The sequence below is a fragment of the Ciconia boyciana genome, chromosome 4 (genome assembly GCF_034638445.1).
Source record: "Ciconia boyciana chromosome 4, ASM3463844v1, whole genome shotgun sequence".
NCBI classification, from domain to species: Eukaryota; Metazoa; Chordata; class Aves; order Ciconiiformes; family Ciconiidae; genus Ciconia; species Ciconia boyciana.
This window is the reverse complement of record NC_132937.1, coordinates 66,474,774-66,494,867: the sequence shown is the minus strand read 5'-3', so window position 1 is coordinate 66,494,867 and position 20,094 is coordinate 66,474,774. Positions and strand designations below refer to the sequence as shown.

The 20,094-nt window shown below is 38.2% G+C and overlaps 1 protein-coding gene across 4 annotated transcripts in view; it reads left to right on the top strand.

Moving 5' to 3' along the window:
• Positions 1-10,429: 10,429 nt before the first annotated feature.
• The window catches only part of AUH (AU RNA binding methylglutaconyl-CoA hydratase), a 194,026-nt gene continuing 184,361 nt past the window's right edge, over positions 10,430-20,094 (top strand). For 3 of the 4 annotated variants that reach the window (XR_012042200.1, XR_012042199.1, XM_072859803.1), the window contains exons 1-3: positions 10,434-10,789; positions 18,449-18,516; positions 18,614-18,701. Coding sequence is in view for 1 of the 4 variants with exons in the window: in XM_072859803.1 (XP_072715904.1) it covers positions 10,576-10,789; positions 18,449-18,516; positions 18,614-18,701 (370 nt within the window). In the remaining 3 variants the exon portion in view is untranslated. Of the gene's footprint in view, positions 10,790-18,448; positions 18,517-18,613; positions 18,702-20,094 lie in introns of all 4 variants that reach the window. The other variant, XR_012042201.1, reaches the window with a different exon arrangement.

Sequence of the window (20,094 nt, the reverse complement as noted above, 5' to 3'; positions counted from 1 at the left end):
ACGTCAGAGTGCCCAACTTGGTAACATTGCCAAGTTTTTTTGTTTTTTTTTTTTTTTTTTTTTTTACACAACAAGTTTTTTCTTTTAACATCTTGGCTCAATTAACTTCTTTTTTGAAGTCAGTGTGACCTCCCCATTGATTCCAATGGGTTTTGCACTGGGGTGTTAAATTTGCTGCTGTTGCTGATACAGGGCAAGTATTCAAATACTGCACAAAATGAATAACAAGAAGTGGTTTATAGATTTGTCTTGTACAGTAATCTAACTCAGAAGATAGAACAGAAGACAAAAGGATATCTACTCCTTTTTCTTAGATCTCCCAGGTCATATGTAAATGGTGGTTCTCCACCTATTCAGGCCTAGTTGCGCATTCCAGCTAGTTTAGGCAAGATCTGGGCATATTTGTCCCTCTAATAGAAAGGGGACAAAATAGAAAGGGTCTACAGCTGCTACCTGCATCTTTTATGAGGAACACCTGTATGATGCATCTGTAATGGAAGCACTGTGGCCTCTGTTACTCTGTACAAACAGTATATTTGTCAGTTTTCTCAGGCATAAAAAGTGAACTTTACTGCTAAATTCTTAAAAAAGTGAGCTGGGTGTCATGATACAGAGCATTTCAACCCCCAACTTTTAGGACTAGTTGCTCTGCTGGGTTCTATAGGCTTTTGGAACCTGCATGTCCATGACAAAAGGTGGACACTTAAGAGTGGGATATCCAAAAAGCAATGTAAGCAGCAAACAATCTAAGCTAGCCAAATAGGGAAATACTGAGGAAAACAATGTATTTTTAAATTTTTATCCTATTCATAAGGCTCCTTAGTGCTATAATTATGAAAGAAATTGCTTTGTCACTTTCTGGGATTTTTACAAATGTATTTGGAAGGTTGCAGCACGTCTTTACATCTTCTTTTTCCAAAAATTGCTCTGTCTTCAAATTGTTATCATTAATCTGTTTCTTACCTTTGTTGCTAGTTTTCTATTAATAGCAGTGTAACAGCTGGTTACATTCTATACCAGGAATGGAAAACTAGCTCACTCGGTGCCATTGAGCATCTTGTAAGTGCATTTTTTCTCCAAGACATACTGTATCTGACGAGTCTGACAGACCACATAATACCGCCAGTAAGAAGTTTTCAGCCAGCCCATGAAATTGAAGTCTTAGATACTGTAAAAATGACTAAAAAGATGCAAAATCTGATCTCAGAGAAATGTCACTTCGTGAACATGCCAAAATTAATTTGAATAAATCTTTAAATGGTACTTCAATTAATTTTTCCAGTAATAAATAAAGAATATATGTACTGTAAACTATTTTCCTGTCCTTTTCATTAAGAAAACCCGCCTATCTTGACTTCTTGTTCACTATTATAGCTATTTTGTGTAATTCTCTTTTGGTATATGTGATAGTTCAAGGTGTAAAAGTTTAGAAAGCTTGGTTTTATGATACACTTGTGTATGTTTTTTACATATAACTCTAAAAACATCACTCTGTATTTGAAAGAGAAAATTTTAAAGGATTTTCCTCCAACAGGCTTAAATAATAAATTGCCTTACTCTTTGTATATCCCTGTGTACTTTTTCCTTTTAGCTTGTTACCTAAGCTTTGCTATTTGAACAATGATTTTCTTCTTGTCTAGTCCAATTTTATTTTTATATTTGATCCTGTCATGAAGTTCTAACTGAATTTGTGACATCAGTTATTTCCATGGCAACACACTGACGCTTTAAACATAGGATTATGATGAATTCAACACAGGATCGAGTAAAAGGAAAACAAGACTATGAGCAAGCAAGATTTTATTAGAGCACAATGGTGTTCTGTTAAAAGGGTGGAGAAAGGAATATAAATGCTGAATATATTTCCACTTTTTAACATTACAGTTCTGCGTGATGGTCCATACATTGTGGTTATTTATTTCAGATGTTCACAATATTTGATGTAACATCTGTGGCACTCAGATGCTGCCAAAAGTTTCAGACATATTCATTAGTCTTGTTCTTACGTATCTAATGTAAGACACAGTGGGTTTTCACGACTACTTGCAGTTGTAAATAAGCTCGGCAGAGATAGTAGGCTCTCATCACCTCTGAAAAATCATGTTTAAAACATTTCAGTTTGAACTCTGAAAAACGAATACAGGCAACCGTTGGGAAATATGGCTGTACATTAATTTGCCTTAGTAAGTTTATGTTAAGAAATGCCATAGGTTTAACATATTAAAGGTCACAAAAACACTTATTTAAAAAAATATTTTTAGTCCAGCACAATCTAATTTATGTAATAAAAAAAAAATTCCTGTTTTCTGTAAATGACATTCTGTTTAGCTGAATTCTGTTATTATGAAGTGTCTTGAGTATGGTGCAGACATATGCACGGATGTGGATTTCTGTTGGGTCAAATTCCTACTCTGCATTTTCCAGGCTAAAGGGCTACTGGTTGCATTGGAAATTTTACTAAAAATCTGATTTCAGGGTCAAAGCAGACCCTGGTAAGAAGTGATATCTCCTCAGAGGTTCCACCTTGTTCCCACCTCATCCTATACTGCTTAGCTCAACTGAAGCTATACTGACAGGGTTCACACGGTCACTGAGGATCCAGATGCCGTGGTGGTATCAAAACTACAAAGAAAACTACAAAAGCTTTAATCTATAGTTAAAGAAGCTATGGTATTCTATGTTTCTGTGCACTGGCTACTGGAAGGATTGTCAATTTTAGTCTGCCCAAGATGCATGAATCCAAAGAAGTATGGCATACCTCCTTCAAGCTTCACTAGCAGAGGGTGCAGGATGACGAAGGAGAAAGGTGCCAAGGATACTCCATATCTCTGTTGCAAGACATATCAATCTTGAGGTCACATTTAGAGTCTGATTAATACATGGATTAAGAATAACACCAAGAACTGCCCCAATATACCTAATTGTATTAAATGTGTATTCCAGCGTTCACAGTTTACTAGCTCTTCTGAACACCTTGGGAATTTCTTTCAATAAGCAGTTTTAAAATACTGTTTCAGAACATGGAAACATCCCATTCTTGTTCATTTTTATTTCTTCCACCTATTGTTAGACTGCATATAACACAGGAGAATGGCATGTCTGAAAGACTTCGATGAAGAAGGAAACCATATTCTTAACTTTTTTTCAGGTATACTGTTGAAACAGCACAAAAGCTACAAAATTTCTGAAAGTTATGGGCCACTTCTGAAGTAGAAGACTATGGGCAATATTAGCCTAACATTCTGGCTTAGTCTTGGAAATCTGGTTTAGGTTTTTTTAAGTCTTCCATTTTACTGAGGTGCTTAGATACATAAACCCTTTTTTTGCCAGCTGCTGCCAGGGCTGAGAAGACACAGTATATTGTGTTCTGCTTAGCAGATAAAACACACCTCACAGGACATAAGGTAACTGGAATATAGTTTCACCTTCCAGACATAAAGTGACATACACAAAAAGATACTATCCAGAAAGAAAATGTTAACTATGACTCTGAAGACAGGTTAATTATTGTAGATAATTTTTATTTAATTGATGCTTAATTTTCACAAATTGCAAAAACTGATTCCTAGATGAGATCATAATTTTGAGGACCTACAAAACCATGTCTTTATAGAATGTTAAGAAGTCAGAAATCTGAAAACTGCTGTGTTGGAAATGGCTGTTTACTGGCATTGGTGAATAACTCTGTATTCAGTCTGTGCCTAGGCACGTAGAATACTAGCCACTAAGTATATATTTTTCTTTTATTTTCACATACCAATTGCTAGGTTTGTTGTGCTTGATCTTAAGGCTCTTGCTTTCTTATACAGACAAATGACTTACACTGGGGTGTTTAAATAGAAAAACAGTTATGATTAAACCATTTTGACAAAACATAGAGTCCCTAGCTTGTGTAGATCCCAATTCATCTGTTCTCGTATACATGTGAGATATAAAGACTGTGATTATGTAACCTTTTGCTCTGTCCTGGAAATTCGGGTCATTAGGTCATTCAGATTCTTTTACATTAGAAGAGTTCTTATATGTGACAGAATAAGCTTTCACTGAAAATGCTTATTCAGCTTATCAGACTGTCTTAATTGCATCACTATGTAGAGAGTAAAGAATGCAGGAAACTACAGTTACGGTTAGAATGTAAAAGATAACCTAGTCTAATGAAACTGAATAGAAGATCAAAAAAGCCCCCAGTGTTTTCCCCATATAGTGTGAAAATGAATGTGAGGCATTTCTTAGAAAGAATGAAATATATTCAGTAGATCTCTGCATGACATACTGTTAATCATAAAAGACTAAAAAGGAAAAGCAATGAACATAAATACGTTTTACATCATAACAGCTTAAAATTTATCTTCAGAGTGATTTGTGCGTAATGTGTCATATTTTTCAAGCAGTAACTATGCAATTGATTTTATTCAGAAATGCTGCAGCTTTTAGCAAAAAGGTAGAAAATATCTTAAACTTCACATATTATCCACCATAAGCTCAGTTATTGTGTTTAGACATAAACCACGTTAAAAAAAAAAAAAGAAAAAAAAAAAGAAATTAGCCAAACAGAAGGGAAATGTAATTATGCCATTTAGAAATGTAATATACATCTTAAATCCTGGCTTGCTCATGAACAGTAATAAAGAATGACATCTGACAAAAACAGTCTATGAAGTGCTGTTGATTTTTCTATAACATTTTATAACTTGAGCATAAAAGACCACGGTTCTCTTAGGTCCTAGTAGGGACCTGGATTTCATGACAAATGTATTGCCTTTAAACGGTGCAGAGTTTCTTGGTAAGTTCTTTCCACTAGAAATCACATTACATCAGGACAGAAGCATTAAATATTTTTCATCTCCTGATTCTAATGATGACAGTAATTTTAATTTGTTTCATTGAGAGTTCTACTGAAAAGTCCTTTATTACTTTAGTTCAAAAATTTTTAAACAAAATGTTATTCAGATGAATTGCCCCTTTATTTCACCAAATGCTTGTTTGGATGGAAACCCCACTCTCTGCATTTAGATATTGTTTTTATTAAGTTAGTAATTCTTTGTTCCAAAATGCTTCCTTCTCTGGGCTAATACCTAGTTCTATTGCGTTATTCTAGACAGCACAGATCTGACAGGATTGTTTTACTGCCTCCTTAGCAGCAGCCCAGATAGCTTTTTACCACCCATAAAGGCACCCTGATAAAATTGCGAAATCCATTTTCTACTAGCATTTCATATCAACTATCTTAAATCAAATGCCAATTACATTAGTAGTGTTGTACCTGGTTTCTGTGCTTCTTGTGCAGCTTTCACTGACACCCCTATGAGAGCTTGCCTTCTCAGTTGTGAAAGCAAAGATCCTCTAAGATACAGTTAACAATAATTTGCTCCAGAGTTCTTCAAAAGAATACAAAGATGGGAGGGGAGTATTGCTTTATACAAGGGCTTGTCTAGAAAACTGATCATGAAGAAAATAAATGATTTTGACAATATTTATAAACAGCTGAACAGGGTACATTCACTGTAAGAAAAGTATTCCATGATGTTGCAGTTTGGTTGCATTTGCCTGAATGCATAGTTGTTTAACTGAGTTGGTGAATGTCTGTTCTGCTGGGCTACTTTAAAGACACAAGAAAGTTTTTTAAAAGCTTTGGCAAAAGGAGACATAGCAGCATTGAAAGACCTGGAGTTGTAATTAGATACAAATATCTAAATTTTTAGGAATCTCCACTGTTGGTCAATTCTTTATTTCTACTATCTTTGCTTAAATCTAGCCCCATAGAAATAAATACCTTTACTTCATGCCCTTTTGGTATAAACTGTGTGCCCTGCCCAGAAAAAAAACATTCTATGTATTTTCTTTACTAAATATCTGCCCGATTCCTGTTATAAGTACCTAAGGCCCTCCTTAGGCTATGATCTTCCAATATTACGTGATTGTAGCTCTGTGGCAACTACTGCCAATTTACCCATGCAAGAGGCCTTGCTCAGCATGTTTATGTTCCTGTAATTGTTTTAGCATTCTGCCTTGTTTGTGATCTGCAGAGAACGGGCAGACAATTTGGTTGTTTCTACCTTCCGTGTTTGGGAAGTAGGATTTTAAGAAGTCCCTTGTGTAATTGGCTCACATATGCCAGGAGCTTGTCCACTAAATCAATCCAATGCGGTTGTCTCCATTTTGAAGATGCAAGAGTATAAGCACAAATAAATGGGGTTGACATGAATGCAAAGACAAAATCTGTCCTGTGCTCTGACGCACAAGTGACACATAGGTACATTTTTGAACAATACGTGTTGGAACCAGGTAACAAGTGCCATGTAAGCAAACTTGTAAGCATATCCAAATAGACTGAGTTTAGTAAGAATAATTTCTGAAAAGAAAAGGTAAGCTGTAAAAACATCATGTATCTTAGCATTATAATCTCAAAGCTGCACTGAGCAGAAAGAAAATAGACAATCTAAGGAAACAGCTGCCTGCAAAACATATTGAATAGGCATGGAGCCAGAGAGGGAACATGCTGCGTGTGCTACATGCTTATTAATAATACATAACAACGAGGGACCTTTCTTCAGCAGTATTAGTGTTAAAGGATAAAAAAGGCTTTAAAAAAGTTAAAAATCAAGCTTGGAAATGCAAGCGTGCTAACTGCATAACATAATAATCAGTAAAATTCTGCCATTAATAAAAAGCAAATATGTGAAAATTAGAAGATACAAAAGCTCCTGGCAGGTGGTGTGAAATTGAAACAACCTTTATAAACCAGCTTAGAGAACTAGTAGCTAATGGATCTCACTCTCAAATATCAACAGTCACTTTACAGAGACAATTAATTTCCAACTTGCAAGAAAGACAAGTGATGTAGCTTGAAAAGCCAAAACTGGGTCTTCCATTTTTGCCCTAAAACGTGGTCCCTTTTCACTTTAGTTATACACTGCCACTGATGTGCTCATCTAGGGAAAATGAAACTATTTGTTACAGCTCATCTACATGCACAGTGTAAGAAAATTTAAGCAACTCAGAACTAGGTGAGATTCTTCCTCATCCTTATTCCCACTTCAATGTACATACTGTCTGCACATTTTCATTGTTACCTGTAAACTCGCAAATCAGTATAACTACACATGCAATTATTCTTCTGTCTCATTTCAAATGTTTTATTAGTATTTTCAATAATACTAGATGCCTAACTGAACATCCACAAGTACTTTCACACTCCCTGATTTTAGGTACCTAATTTAGACCTTAAGTTTAGAGGCCACACTCCTTCATTATACTTAAATTAAAGAGTGAGATTGTTCCTCTAGAAAGTGAATCATGGCAGGTGCCCTGCACTGAAGCATGCCGAATAATGTTCTGAAAAAACTTCTCTCCACTAACCATGTAGGCAGTCTCCCAATTTCTGCACCTACACACTGTGCTGCCTAAGTTGCAACAGTACTGCATCAAAAACACAGAAAAAGAAAAAACACAGAAAAAGAAAAAACACCCCCCCCCCCAAGCCTCAAATGCCCCTTCCTTCAGACTATATTTTCGAACAAAAGCCAAGAGCAAAGCTAAACATGGGGCTACACATTTCCCTTTTCAGTCTCAGTCCTGTACACTGTGAGAACCTGCAGCCTGATGTGAACAGGCTTTCCAGGGTAATTCCAAATGTAAAATTAATTAGGGTGAAGAACCTTCAAGGTTTTTTCCCTTGGATTAGATTATGATTGAGTGACCATATTAAAAGTAACAGCTAAGTGCAGAGAATTGCTGAGCTATTCTCCATCTACACTGGTTCTGTTTTCATTCACACTAACATTGCTTCTCTGGGCATAAGGGAGGCTGAGTCAAGATTTATACAGTTGTGCTAAATCAATTTATTTTACCCATCACCAAGTATCAATATTTGGATTTCTGTGTGCAGCAGCAATCAGGTTACCAGGCAATGTTGTATGTTATTTAGGTAGTTACTTAACAGTTTTGTTCCAGTTGCTCTATTTTTTTTTGCTTATTAGGATATACATTTAAATAATAATCTGCATGTCAATATACTTTCCCTCTGTAACTAAATGTGCTTTCCATGTAGTACTTTGACTTTAAAGCTGTGTTGTTAGAACTAAACCACAGTACGAAAAACAGGGAACAAGAGAATATGGAAAACTTTGCTTTCATCCAAGAGTCCTGATTCATACTTGAATGTCAGTGCAATGGGAGGAACTGAATATACAGTATTACAAAAGGTGCTGTAGTATTAAATTACCAAAATAAAACACAGTTATATGAGTATCATGCAGTTTTAAGCATTAATACAGAGAGACACTGTTCAAAGAACAGAATGACCCACTATAGCAGGCATCTTTATGTCTCTTGTTGCCAAAAATTTTAAATTTCTATTTTTAAAAAACATTTACTCTGTAGACTGCAAAAAATCTTCAACAGCTTTAACTTTGTTATGTTACAATGATAGCTGTATTACCACCCTTCACAACTATTCTGTTTTCAAAAAACACTAAAAAGGTGATCAGAAATAAAACTTTTTATCTAGGTGTAAACATGTCTTAGCAATGTAGATGTGGGAAACCACAACAAAAGTGAATAGAAATCAAAATTTGTTTTCACTTCTTATGCTAAGAAAGTAAAATCAGACAATGACGGTGTAAAAGAAAATTGTACTTCTAAAATTCTTTCAGCTTTAACCATGATTGCAGGTGTTTGTACAACAGATATGAGGCTATTGGGCTTGATTCCATATGCTGACCTCTGCTCAGAAAAGCGTTCGCTAGTCCTTGAGTCTGGGAACCATTGCAAATGACAGCTGTACAGGGACAACATGTGTGCCTTCAGCTTCAAGGCAACATTATGGTACTGCAGTAAATCTAGTTCTGCTTTTAATGTCTTTTTACCTTATCCTGTATCTTTTAGAATAGTGCTCTCTGTTTCTATTGACATAACTGGGTATGATCTTTCAAAATTCATTCTCATAAAATAAAATGTTCTTCGACTGTGAACAAAATTTCCAGGACAGGTATTCTTTATTCCTTTCTGCTGGAAAAGTCTTTAGCATACTGCGGGCACTACTGGAACAGGGTGTTAATCACACGCTATAGTCCTGTTTAAATAGTAAAACATAATAAATGCAAGGCGATAGTCTGCCTGTTCCTCCCCCCCACATTTGCCCTTCATGGTGCTCTACAAGAACAAACAGAACATTATTTTTAGACTTTCATTTCTCCAGAAAGAAGGCAGTGGAGGGGCTGCTGAGCAACCACATGAAGGAGAGGAATGCAGTAGCTAGTTTTCCCAAATGATGACCAAAATGGCTTCATCTGAGCCTCTGCTCAGAAGCAATACAGCCTTACCCCTCTGATTAAGTACCACTGAGTTTTGAAAACGACAGGGGGTGGCACAAAGGCATGTTTTCAATTATCAAGGCCTAATTCTTCGAAGTAAATAAACTTGAAGAAGACAAACTTCACAGCTTTAGGAGCTTCATTACTGTCCTGGATTAATTGCAGCTGTAGCAATCTTTCCCAAGTCCTGTGTAAGGAGTCAAGTGAACTTCTTTATTTATATCTAATATATACATACACTCTGCCCAACTAAATGTTATGGTATTGACATGTGGATCGGTGAAATTCTACCATCCTTTTGAAACAGGTCATAGTGGTCTTGTAACACGTGAATTTGCAACTGAAGTTGGCAGCTATCTCCTACCTCCAACCCTTACCGCTTACATCCTTTGACTTGCTTCATGCCGGTGGGCCTGTCAGCATGCATGGAGGGCAAGCAGATACCACAGTGGTGTTGCTTACACAACTAAACGCAGCTCTGAATACCAAGTCGTATTAATTTGAACCTTACTTTTGCAAAGCAACGGTAATTCTGAGTGCCCAAAAAGAGGAAGGTGGGTGTAGAGTGAGAGGGGAAACCAATGCAAGCAGCCTCCTATCTCAGTGCGCAGAATCAGGCGCTACCCGGTGTGTTATTGACCGTAGCTGCTTCGGGCAGCGCTGAGGCCACCGCTGGGCCTGGGCACGGCTCTGACACTTGGACAGCAGCAAGAGCGGAAGAGTTCACGTGCATTCATTCTGGCACCCCCTCACACGGCGCAGCAAAGCCTGAGCACGTTGCCTTGAAGATGGGCTCTAGGCAAGTTCACCACAAAAAAGCGTGCTGCGTAACTTCCACCACTATCAGCAACTCTCAACAGTACCGAAGAGCAATTTTTACCGATGCAAAACTTTTCCCCGCAGCACGGTATTAAGGCTGCGTGTGAAAGACCTCGGGTCCCTTCTGGCTGCCGAGTCTTTCCTCATCACCGACACCAGCCAGAGCCGGGGCCGGCCCGCTCGACGCCGCCGCCGCCGGTGCCGCCCGCCCAGGCCCGGCCCGGCCCAGCGCTGCCCCCGCGGCCCGGCCTGCGGCCGCGACGCCCCAACGGCTGCCGGGCGGCCGCGGAGCGCGCGGGCAGCGCGCAGCGGCCTCGCGCCTCGGCGGCGGGGGGAGGGGGCCGGCGGCGCCCCGTGCGTGCCGCAGCCGGTCACGTGGGCGGCGGGACCGGGGCCGGCGGTCGCGAGAGGCTGAGGCGGCGCTGGCGGCGCAGGCAGCAGCATGGCGGCGGCGCTGGGCGGCCTGGGCCTCCTGCAAGGCCGAGTCAGGCTGGCAGCCGCGGCCGCCGCGACCTCCTCCCTCGGCCGGCCCGGCCGCCGGGCGCCGGTGCGGGGAGGCGCCGCCGCCGCTCTCCCCTCGGCCGGGAGGAGCTACGGTTCCGAGGCGAAGGAAGAGGAGGAGCTGCGAGTCCGGTACCTGGATGACGAGCACAGAGGTAACGAGGGGAAGGGGGCGGCGGGGCGGGCCTCCCCCGCTGCCCCGGCTCCGGCAACGCCCGGGCCGGGGTCACCCCTGCGCGCCGCCGCCGCGGCGGGGCAGGGAGGGGGAGGCCTCGGGGGGAGCTGCCCGGTGGCGAGGGGCGGGAGGAGAGCGGAGGCTCCTCCTCCTCGGCACCTCGGCCGGCGGCTTCGTCGCAGGGTGCTGGGAACTGCCGGCGTGGCAGCTGCAGAACTGCGTCAGCGTGGTCTCTCTTGGCTTTTCTTTTTCAGAGTACTGCACTGTGTCTACTGTATGTCGGAGGTGCACCCTTCTGAGTTGGCATCTCTTGGCCACTTTAATGGGAGAAAATGAAGTTTAGCAGCAACTGCTACAGTCGTGCTGCTTCCCACACCTGTTATGTGCTTGTGTGCAGGGGCAGACAAGGACACAGAAGTTGTATCGACGTTTTCTGTTCTGGAAAGTGTGTCTTCAGCACTCTTGCTCATCTCACGCTGTTTTCCTAGTAACCATCTTGCCCTCCTCCTTGCTTTTAGTGCTGTCAACTGCTGCTGACCTTGTTCTGCTCAGCTATACCACGATCCTTGTTTTAACCCACCTGGTTAAACAAAGAAAGAAAAGCCATGCTCCAGAGTGATCTGGAGCCAGTGCATCATAACATGGATGCTTTGTACTTCCTCTTCTGGTTTGGTGCGCACCAGATTTTGGAGGTGTTCCTCCTTTGGAGGTGTTTCATTCACCTCCTTTGGTGTTGGTCGCTTCCTTCCCGTTTGGGTGCAGCAGGGCTAAGAATAGTGGAGAAACAGTAAGTGCAAACTCCGTTCCTGAGGATTTATTTTTAGAGCCATGCTGTTATACTTACTTTTATGGAGAGGCCCATAGTGTGGACCTCCATTTATCTGCAGTGCAGGAGTCTCTTTATGTGGATAGTATGTCTTGGAATAACCAAATGTTGAGATGCACAATTCAATTTACATCTTTCAGCATGTTAACTCAGTTATTTCAGACTTGCTGCAAATTCAGGCAAATGCCTGCAAATTGAGTATGCATATATATAGATTTGTATACATACACAGAGAAGTAACTTTAAAACTTCGAATTTTAGCATGAGGCTTAGAAGATGATTCTTTTTCAAAGGAAAAGTGAGGTTCTCCTTTCATCTGAAGGCAGGTTTTTCTGTCACTGTTAAGGGTCAGTAAAGTTGATGATGTAATCTGATCCTGAAATCTGCTTCTGTCTTAGTGATTGTTCTATTCCCAACTCTTTCCAGTTCCTTTAAGACTTGACTTCTTTAGTCCTGTTTTCTCAACCAACTGTGGAACATGGAATTAGTTTTAAACATCTATTTTATTTTTTTTAAGGTTATTTTAAATTGAGGAAGAGGCAAGGCAGGAGCAAAGACGAGTTGTAAAATGTTAGAGGAGTGTTTTTGCTTGTTTGTTTTGTGCTTTTCTACCACTTAACAAGTGGTAGAAAACACTAAGATCATGATTCTTATTTCTGCTATTACACAACAAGCAATAGAATTAGGTACTGTGTTCCAGCTGTAGAATCAGCTAGGAATCATTGCTTTTGTAATGCTATGAAGGTGTTTTGTACTGTGTGTCTATCCTAAGTTCATTGCTGAGTGTTTTTGATGCAGATACTGTAAGTTTGACTGTGCAGAGAATTGAAGGAGGTTTTTGAAGAAAAGGTGCAGAGCTAGCTAAAGTTTTGCGTGTCAGTAGCCCACCTGTTTTTATTTTTTCTGTTGAAGAAGTCTTTTTGAAGTTGTTTTTTCTTTCCTTTTCAGAATATACATCTTTGTTAAATGTGGCATTAAAAATGCCACAAAACGTGGAGATAGCATTTGGAGTGTTACATCAACTGTGGCTATCATAAGGAAGGATTCAATCAGTGTATTTTTAGTTCATGAATTCTTTTCAGGAGAAGGGGTTTCTTTGGCTTTGCCTTTCAGAAGGAAATAGAAACAAATACTGTTAGTTAACAAAGGGTGAGAACAAGGGTCTAGAAGTAAAGCCAGAAGGACACATAAGCTTCATAGCAGCTCCTTCAGCAGCGCAAAGAGCAGACCACATTTCTGCAAAAGAAACATGTCTCTGCTTCCTCCCTGTGCTGCTACTGCACACCCTTTTCCTTGCCTTTTGTGTCAAGTTCATGTATCTTTTTCTGTTTACAGCACGTAATACCCCTGCTGCATTAGGACACGAACTCCGTATAAGCCCCTGTGGTCTTTCTTGCTCTTCTCCAACCTACTGTTCCTTTTTTCCACCAATTCATGTTCTAGACCTTCCCAAGTGGGACCCCAGTGCCGTTGCCTCATCATATTCTTTCATTGCATACGTCTTGCCTACACACAGGGACAGATCCCGTCCCTCTGACTACCTTTTACGGCACACACATGCTTGTTTATGCTGTGATTATGCTCTTGTCCATGTGTAGTCTTTCCATGCTACTTGGAGAAGGATGTATTGTCCAGGGGCTTTTACAGCTGAGGATGCTGGGGAGCAGGGAAAACTGGCAGTATATATCCTGTAGCTCTAGAAAAATCTTTCCCTGCAGGAAAAGTAGCAAATTGTCCTGCTTTGTAACACTTTCATGTGATTCGTGTACCACAGTTTTTGGGATGTTGTTAAGCATAACCTGAAATGAGACTGTATTTGAAAGGGCTAGTTACTGAAATTTTAATTCAAGACTTTCCACCTTCCAAATTTGAACTGAACTAGAATACAAAAGATGTGAGATTTTTGAAGAATGTGATTGTAAAATGCCTGTGTATTCTGAACATGTTGCAACTCGTGAAGCTTTTAGTATCACTTTTCAATGAGTATAGTGAATGTCAGTGCATTAGTATTTTTTAATTAAACACATATCTTTTACTTTATTTGAGATACTATCTGATTATCACTAGGGCTGAAATATTTTACAACTATTGACATTTCAGAACTCTTAGCCAGGTTGCATTAGTGATCCCATTACAAATTTTAATGAACTTAGGGCTTTGCTCTTTAAGTTATAGATGGAATTAGGAGAAATATCTCTCTAGTCATGACCCGAGTGTTGCAGTGTCACTTGCTGGAATGTGATATAAGTATTTGTAAAATTGAGATGTTACAGTAGAACAACTCTGTGTGTTTATGTTTTCCGGCTACTTTTAGTTCAGTTAGAGTATCTAAGACAGCTTTTTGTCCTAATCAGAATTTTAACGTACATAACAATGGGCAGAACAAATATGGTCTCAGCTGAAGTTGTTTCTTCAGAGGCTGGAAACTGATAGGTAGCTGATAAATTGGAAAAGCTTTCCTTTCTTTTGCTCTCTTTAAATAAAGCCGGGCTGAGCAGATGAGATCTACTAATTTAAGAAGTGCAGGGAGGATGTTTAAGTGGTGTTTAGGGGTAAAAAAGATGCAGATATGGGATTTTGAAAAGTGTTTTGGTGTTTTTAAAAATACTGCCTCGTACACATCTGTATGATTTTGCACTTAAATACTTCTTGATAAGGCGATTAGTGGAAACCACCAGAATTGTGCATGATACACTCACCATAGATTCTTGTTTTGCTTAAGAAACTATTCTAGAATAATAAACATCTAAATAAACTTGTCTACCTTGGTTTATCTGAGTAGTTAAGCGAGACAAGCTTAAGAATGACTTAGCTCTCTCTGATCCTCCCTCCATTTTTCAGTGCATAATTCAGATTATTTTTTTTTAGTTATTAAAAGGTACATTTGGATAGATCATTTGTGTGAGTGTGTATACTTAATACAAATAAATATGTTTCCAAAAGTACTTTTTATACAGATGTAGTCAATCTTTCTAACTCGGACAAAATTACTAATATGAGTGTAAAGACAGGATTTATTTGTAAGTAAGCGTTTAAATGAGTTTCTACCAAACACTGAGGATGAATATTTTTTGAAAACTAAAAAGTACAAGATAAAGCAGATAAAAATAATGATTTAAAGTAACATTTCCTGTGTGCTGATATAAACTGTAGTTAAACCATGATCTAATCACTTCACTTAAATTGGTCCACCCTGTTTTGTACAGTACAGAAAGAAATATGATTTTTTTCTCTCAGCAGTTTTAAGTAATGATAGCGTCATATATTTTTGCTATCACTCTTAAAATACAAGAACCTTTCAATATGAACTACTTATATGCAAATCCCCAATGTAGCATGTACTATGAAATGAGGATGTTTCTGGGAATTTACAGGTATTTTGAAGCTATCTTTCATATATGTATGTATCTATCTCACTAAAAGACACTTTTTATTTTTATTATATATGACTTTCATATAGTTTTCTCTTAAACATTAAGACTTATATCACAGGCAGCTTTCTCTTTTGACAAAGGTAACTTATAAGCAGGGAACATATTTTATGTTTGCATATGCTTTTCCTCTGCTGGTTGGCGAGGCAAGTAGTACACAGGGATATGACTGCTTATATTAAATAGTATTGGGAGTCATCCTAGTCCCTTGGAGAGCCTAGCTAATAGGGTGAAGGTTAGTTTTTAATATGTCGATGTAATTTGTAATAGATGCACATTATTTGCTGAAGAGTGTTCTGAAATAATGTGGAGATGACTCCCAGGAAAAACTATGAAAATCTGCCACTTTGACACCATGCAGATACTGGAATTTAATTATTATTATAATTTATGCTGATATTTGTTGATGAATGTGATGATGACTTTTAAATTTTTTTTTTCTTTTACAAATAGATTTTTCAAACAATTCTTTTTTTTTTTAAAGATTTTGGAAAGCACACCTATATGTGGGTGCTTTAGGAAGAATGAACCGTGATTAAGTGCTTCAGATGATGCTGTAACACGTATTTTGAAATACATAAAAATAATAAGGTTTTCTGTATGACTAACAATATTTGTCAGAATGGTTACCTATATGGCAGTATTGTCTGAACATTTTTCTTTTTTCTTTTTCTTTTCTTTATAATTGGGTTGGTGGGGCTCTGCAGTGTTATATGGAGCCTGATTGTTCCTTTTTGCCCTGGTTAGGGAAATTTATCGCATCTAAAATTGATATACCCCTGTGACCAGGGGTTTAAATCTTGTTGAATGCGCAAAACAGGGAGGACTTACCTTCAACAGTTTTTGCCAGGAGATTCTTGGGGTGGGCTGGGGAAGGGAGAAGGATTAAATTCTCAGCTGGAAATCAGGAAGTCTATTTTTCAATTTCTGTTTTGTGACTTTGAGCAGGTACTTAATCTGTCTGTAGTTCCGTCACTGATTAATACATTGGGAAAACTTCCCAAATCTTACTGCAGTATTAAAAAACCTAAGAATTTGTTTTAAGGATGCCCAGGTACTATAGTAATGGCATATTAGAACAAAACTGACTCAAACAAGAATTCAAGGAATGTCTTTTTGTATACCTCACTGCAATATGTAGTTTTCTTTTGTAAACCATTTATGCTTTTCCTGTTGCAGTTCTTGCTTCATCTTCTTTTCCTATTTAAGAAATAGAACAGCTGTGTGGGTGTCATCTTATTTTTCTGGAGAGGGAGCCAGAAGTGGTAGATTTATGACTTGATATGACACTGCTAAGAAGAATCAACTTGTATGATTTGTCTTCAAGGATCATCCCTTCGTAGGAAAAAATATTAGATCTGCTTTAATGTTAATTGGAACTTCCTTCTGAATACACTAATATTGGTGGTGGAGCAGAAGTCTTTGGGCTCTGATGGGAAGAAGAAAACTACAAGTGTAATTAAAAAGCGTCGTTGCTGTTGAAAAAGACATGCTTCTGGAAAGGTCTTTATTTCCTAACTGAAGAACAGTTTGGGATGATAGCATTTCTAGTTTATTCAAACATCGGATTTGCAGTGTGCCTTAGAGTTTAAAATCAAAGCCAGATCAAGTGTCTTTTTGTTGCTTTAACGTGTGGTGCTGCTTTTGCCTAATTGAACATGTGGAGTATTTGAATTTGGAGTAATCCTCATGAAGCATAAGTTGTGACAGTAGAAGAAAAGTGCTACAGTCAGAAGCACCACTTGAACGTTGTCCCATTTGGTCAGCACAACATAAACAGATTCCTGTGTAAGTGCTGAATAAGGACCCTTGCAGGAGATCCTAGATGAATACCTCCAACCTTGGGGATGAACAGGTGGAGATTTAGGTTTACAGAGCGAGGGAGTGAAGATCATTTGGGTTAGCCAGGCTCCTCTCCCTTTTTAGGAGGTATTTGTACATAGCAATGGTTTGTACCTTGGGAGCAAGCAAGAGGCATGTATGCTCTCCTACTTGGGTTTGACCATTTTTGTTTGAATCTTGAGAGTGGTAGCTGGTGAATGGAGGACTTTGGTTTTAAATTGGTAGCTGCAGAAGGAGCAGGAGCTCTCTTTAATCTCATCTTGTGTGCATGCATGTGCACATACATGCAGGAGAAAGAAGAGGAAGGGGAGCAGGCTTAAGCACTGATAGGTCAGTCCTTTAGGAGGACAGGTTTCCCTGAAATAAAAGAAGGATTATGCACTAAGATGACAAGACAGGCACCCTGTGGAGACTGCAAGAGCCAGATTACGTATAGATTATACGTGCAAAGCTGAGTGGTGAAGTAATAAATACCCAGGCAAATACTGAGTTCCTGGGATTTCTTTTTTCATTTTGTAGACTGATGGCAATACTGTAGGCATTTTTGTCTGAGATAGAGAGCTCCCTTTTTGTCTTTCATTCCTGGTCCCTGTCCTAGTCCTTTGTCTTTCTCCCCTTACCCCTGCATTCTCCAAGTGAAAAAAAAAGTCCTGATTGATAAGACCTTACCAGGATCAATTTAATAGGACTGTGTGCTGGTGTTTAGAATTCAGGGAATTCTAGTGTGTTCAGGAACTAATTGTGTAAAAGATTGCTATAGGCTTGGTAAACTCAGACATTACCAAGATAAACTTTTCAGAATTTTCCTGTTTGATAATCATGCCTGTTAAGCTGAGGGGGGTGAAATAAGGGCAAATAAATGGTGTTTCTGCTGCAACATTCAAACCAATGCGCATGTAATCAGTCAGTGGGACAACTGATCTCTAACTGGACTAAAGAAGCTGTGAATATGTGATTGGAGCTGTGTGCCAAGCATTGAGTGCAGTTTTTGTGTCTTGGGGGAGAATTTTTATATGATTTCTTTCTTTTTAAACAAAACTTTAGGTTTCCTGTTGATAGCATTCTTTCTGTGTTTGTGAATTCCTTTTAGCTGTATCAGAGTTGCTAGTCTTAGCTGTGGTACCATGTCTTGCTTTAAGCAGTCTCTGAAGGCAGGCTGTCTAAATATGGAAACATATGCTTTACAGTTAAGTATCTTTCCTGATTGCATGTCTGCACTTCACACACAAACATGGAATTTGTGTGTGCAATTGTGTATTTATACATTCAGCCTTTGTAAGCACTATTTCCATGTGAAGGTGTTAGGGCCATATTTTCATTCTTAAAATAAATGTCATTTCTGTTGAACTTTGAAATGTTTAACATTGGAAAATGTAAGTCAGTTTGTTTTCTTTCAAAAACTCAGTAGTTAAGTGATTACACTAGCATTTTTTTTACAGTCCTCAAAGATGCTTTTTCTATAATTTCAAAATAATAATTTACATAGATAATATATATTTTACTACGTTGTAACGATGATACAATTTTTCTTCCCCTCCAGGAATTGTGGTGCTTGGATTAAACAGATCTCATGCCAAGAATGCACTTAACAAAAATCTTTTAAAAATGGTAAGTGAAAAGAATAGTTTTTAGTATAAAAGTGAAGTACTGGAATGAAGTACTTTAAAAAGTGTTTGGTTATTCCCCTTCCTCCTTTTCTCTGTAGATGTCAAAAGCTGTGGATGCTTTGAAATCTGATAAGAAAGTACGAACTGTTATATTCCGGAGTGAAGTCCCAGGGATATTCTGTGCTGGTATGCAAACTTAATTTTCCTGAGAAGCTGGAAATCTGTATCTAATATTGCACAAAAAGCCCAGATTCCAAGGAAACATGTCTTTTGTATATATTCATCTCAGTAGCAAACAAAACTTTTTAGTATGATTTTCCTCAATTGCTAACAAGAACCGGATATCGGTTTTATTCTTTCTGTGTCATAAAGTATTTCAAAATATGTAATAGGTTATTCAGGGTGGTGGAAAATTATTTAATTGAGCTCCTAGAAAGTCTTGCCTGTACTTCAGAATGAGGACCAAGTAATGCTAGAGGCCATATAGGGAGGCTGTGTAGAAAGCTGTATCAAAACCATATTTTAAACACATTAAAATTAGCTTCTAATTAAAGAAACATACTAAAATTAAAATTCATTATGAACGTGACTGTTACTGCAGACTGAATGTATTATCAAATTAAACCAAAACAAAACAAAAAGCACACAGCCCAACTCACATATCAAGCAGTACATGTGTCCTGCCAAAGTACTCAGGAAAACAAAAGCTCTCAACTATCAAACACTGGGAAACAGAATTTGTCAACATGTCAAAATCAATTGAAGCAACTGTGTCTTTTGTGATATCAAGTGAATAGTCTCCTTATTTTCAGATGTCACATCCAGTTCTTACTTTATTCAAATTTAATTTAAATCTGTTTGAAAGTGAAAACAGAAGTCAGTCAGTTTCTTCTTTCTAATATACGAATAGAACTGTCAGGAAAGAGATCAGTTCTGAAATCTTTATTTTCTTATCACTCATGCAATCATTAAGCTTGATAGCCACGCAGAACATAATTAATTCATTTTTAAATGCAAAATAGTTTTTCCAATTTTTACGTATGTAACATAGCTGAGTACTTTTAGTTGAGTTTAAAATTCTTTTTTGTTCCTTTTAGTAAGTCTCTGTTTTCATCCAGATACATTTTGCCACTTCTAAGACTTGTGAAAAGAATTCTCTTGAAAAAAGGGAGTAATCAATTCAGCATTTACAAATACATATCAAAAGGTTAAATATGTGTGTATTAATCAATGTATTTAACTTAAAAGTTGTATCTTGTTTTAAAGATCAGTAACTAACAACAATCTTCAGGAGAAGAAAAGTTTAAAAGCTGTGGTTTTTAAACTGATGAAGAATGCTGCATCAGAGCAACACATGCAAATGGGCTTTCAAGTTAGATGTTATGTAATTAATATAAAAAGGTGGCCATTAGTTGAGATTTATTTATTATCAACTGTTTTTTCTTTTTTTCTTTTTTTACTAATTTTTTTATTTAACATTAAGGAATTTTATGGTAGTGTTATATAGGATATATGAGAGCAGAAATACTGATTTTGGCGGAGAGGATCTCGGGTATGCTATTAATACTGTATTTATGAG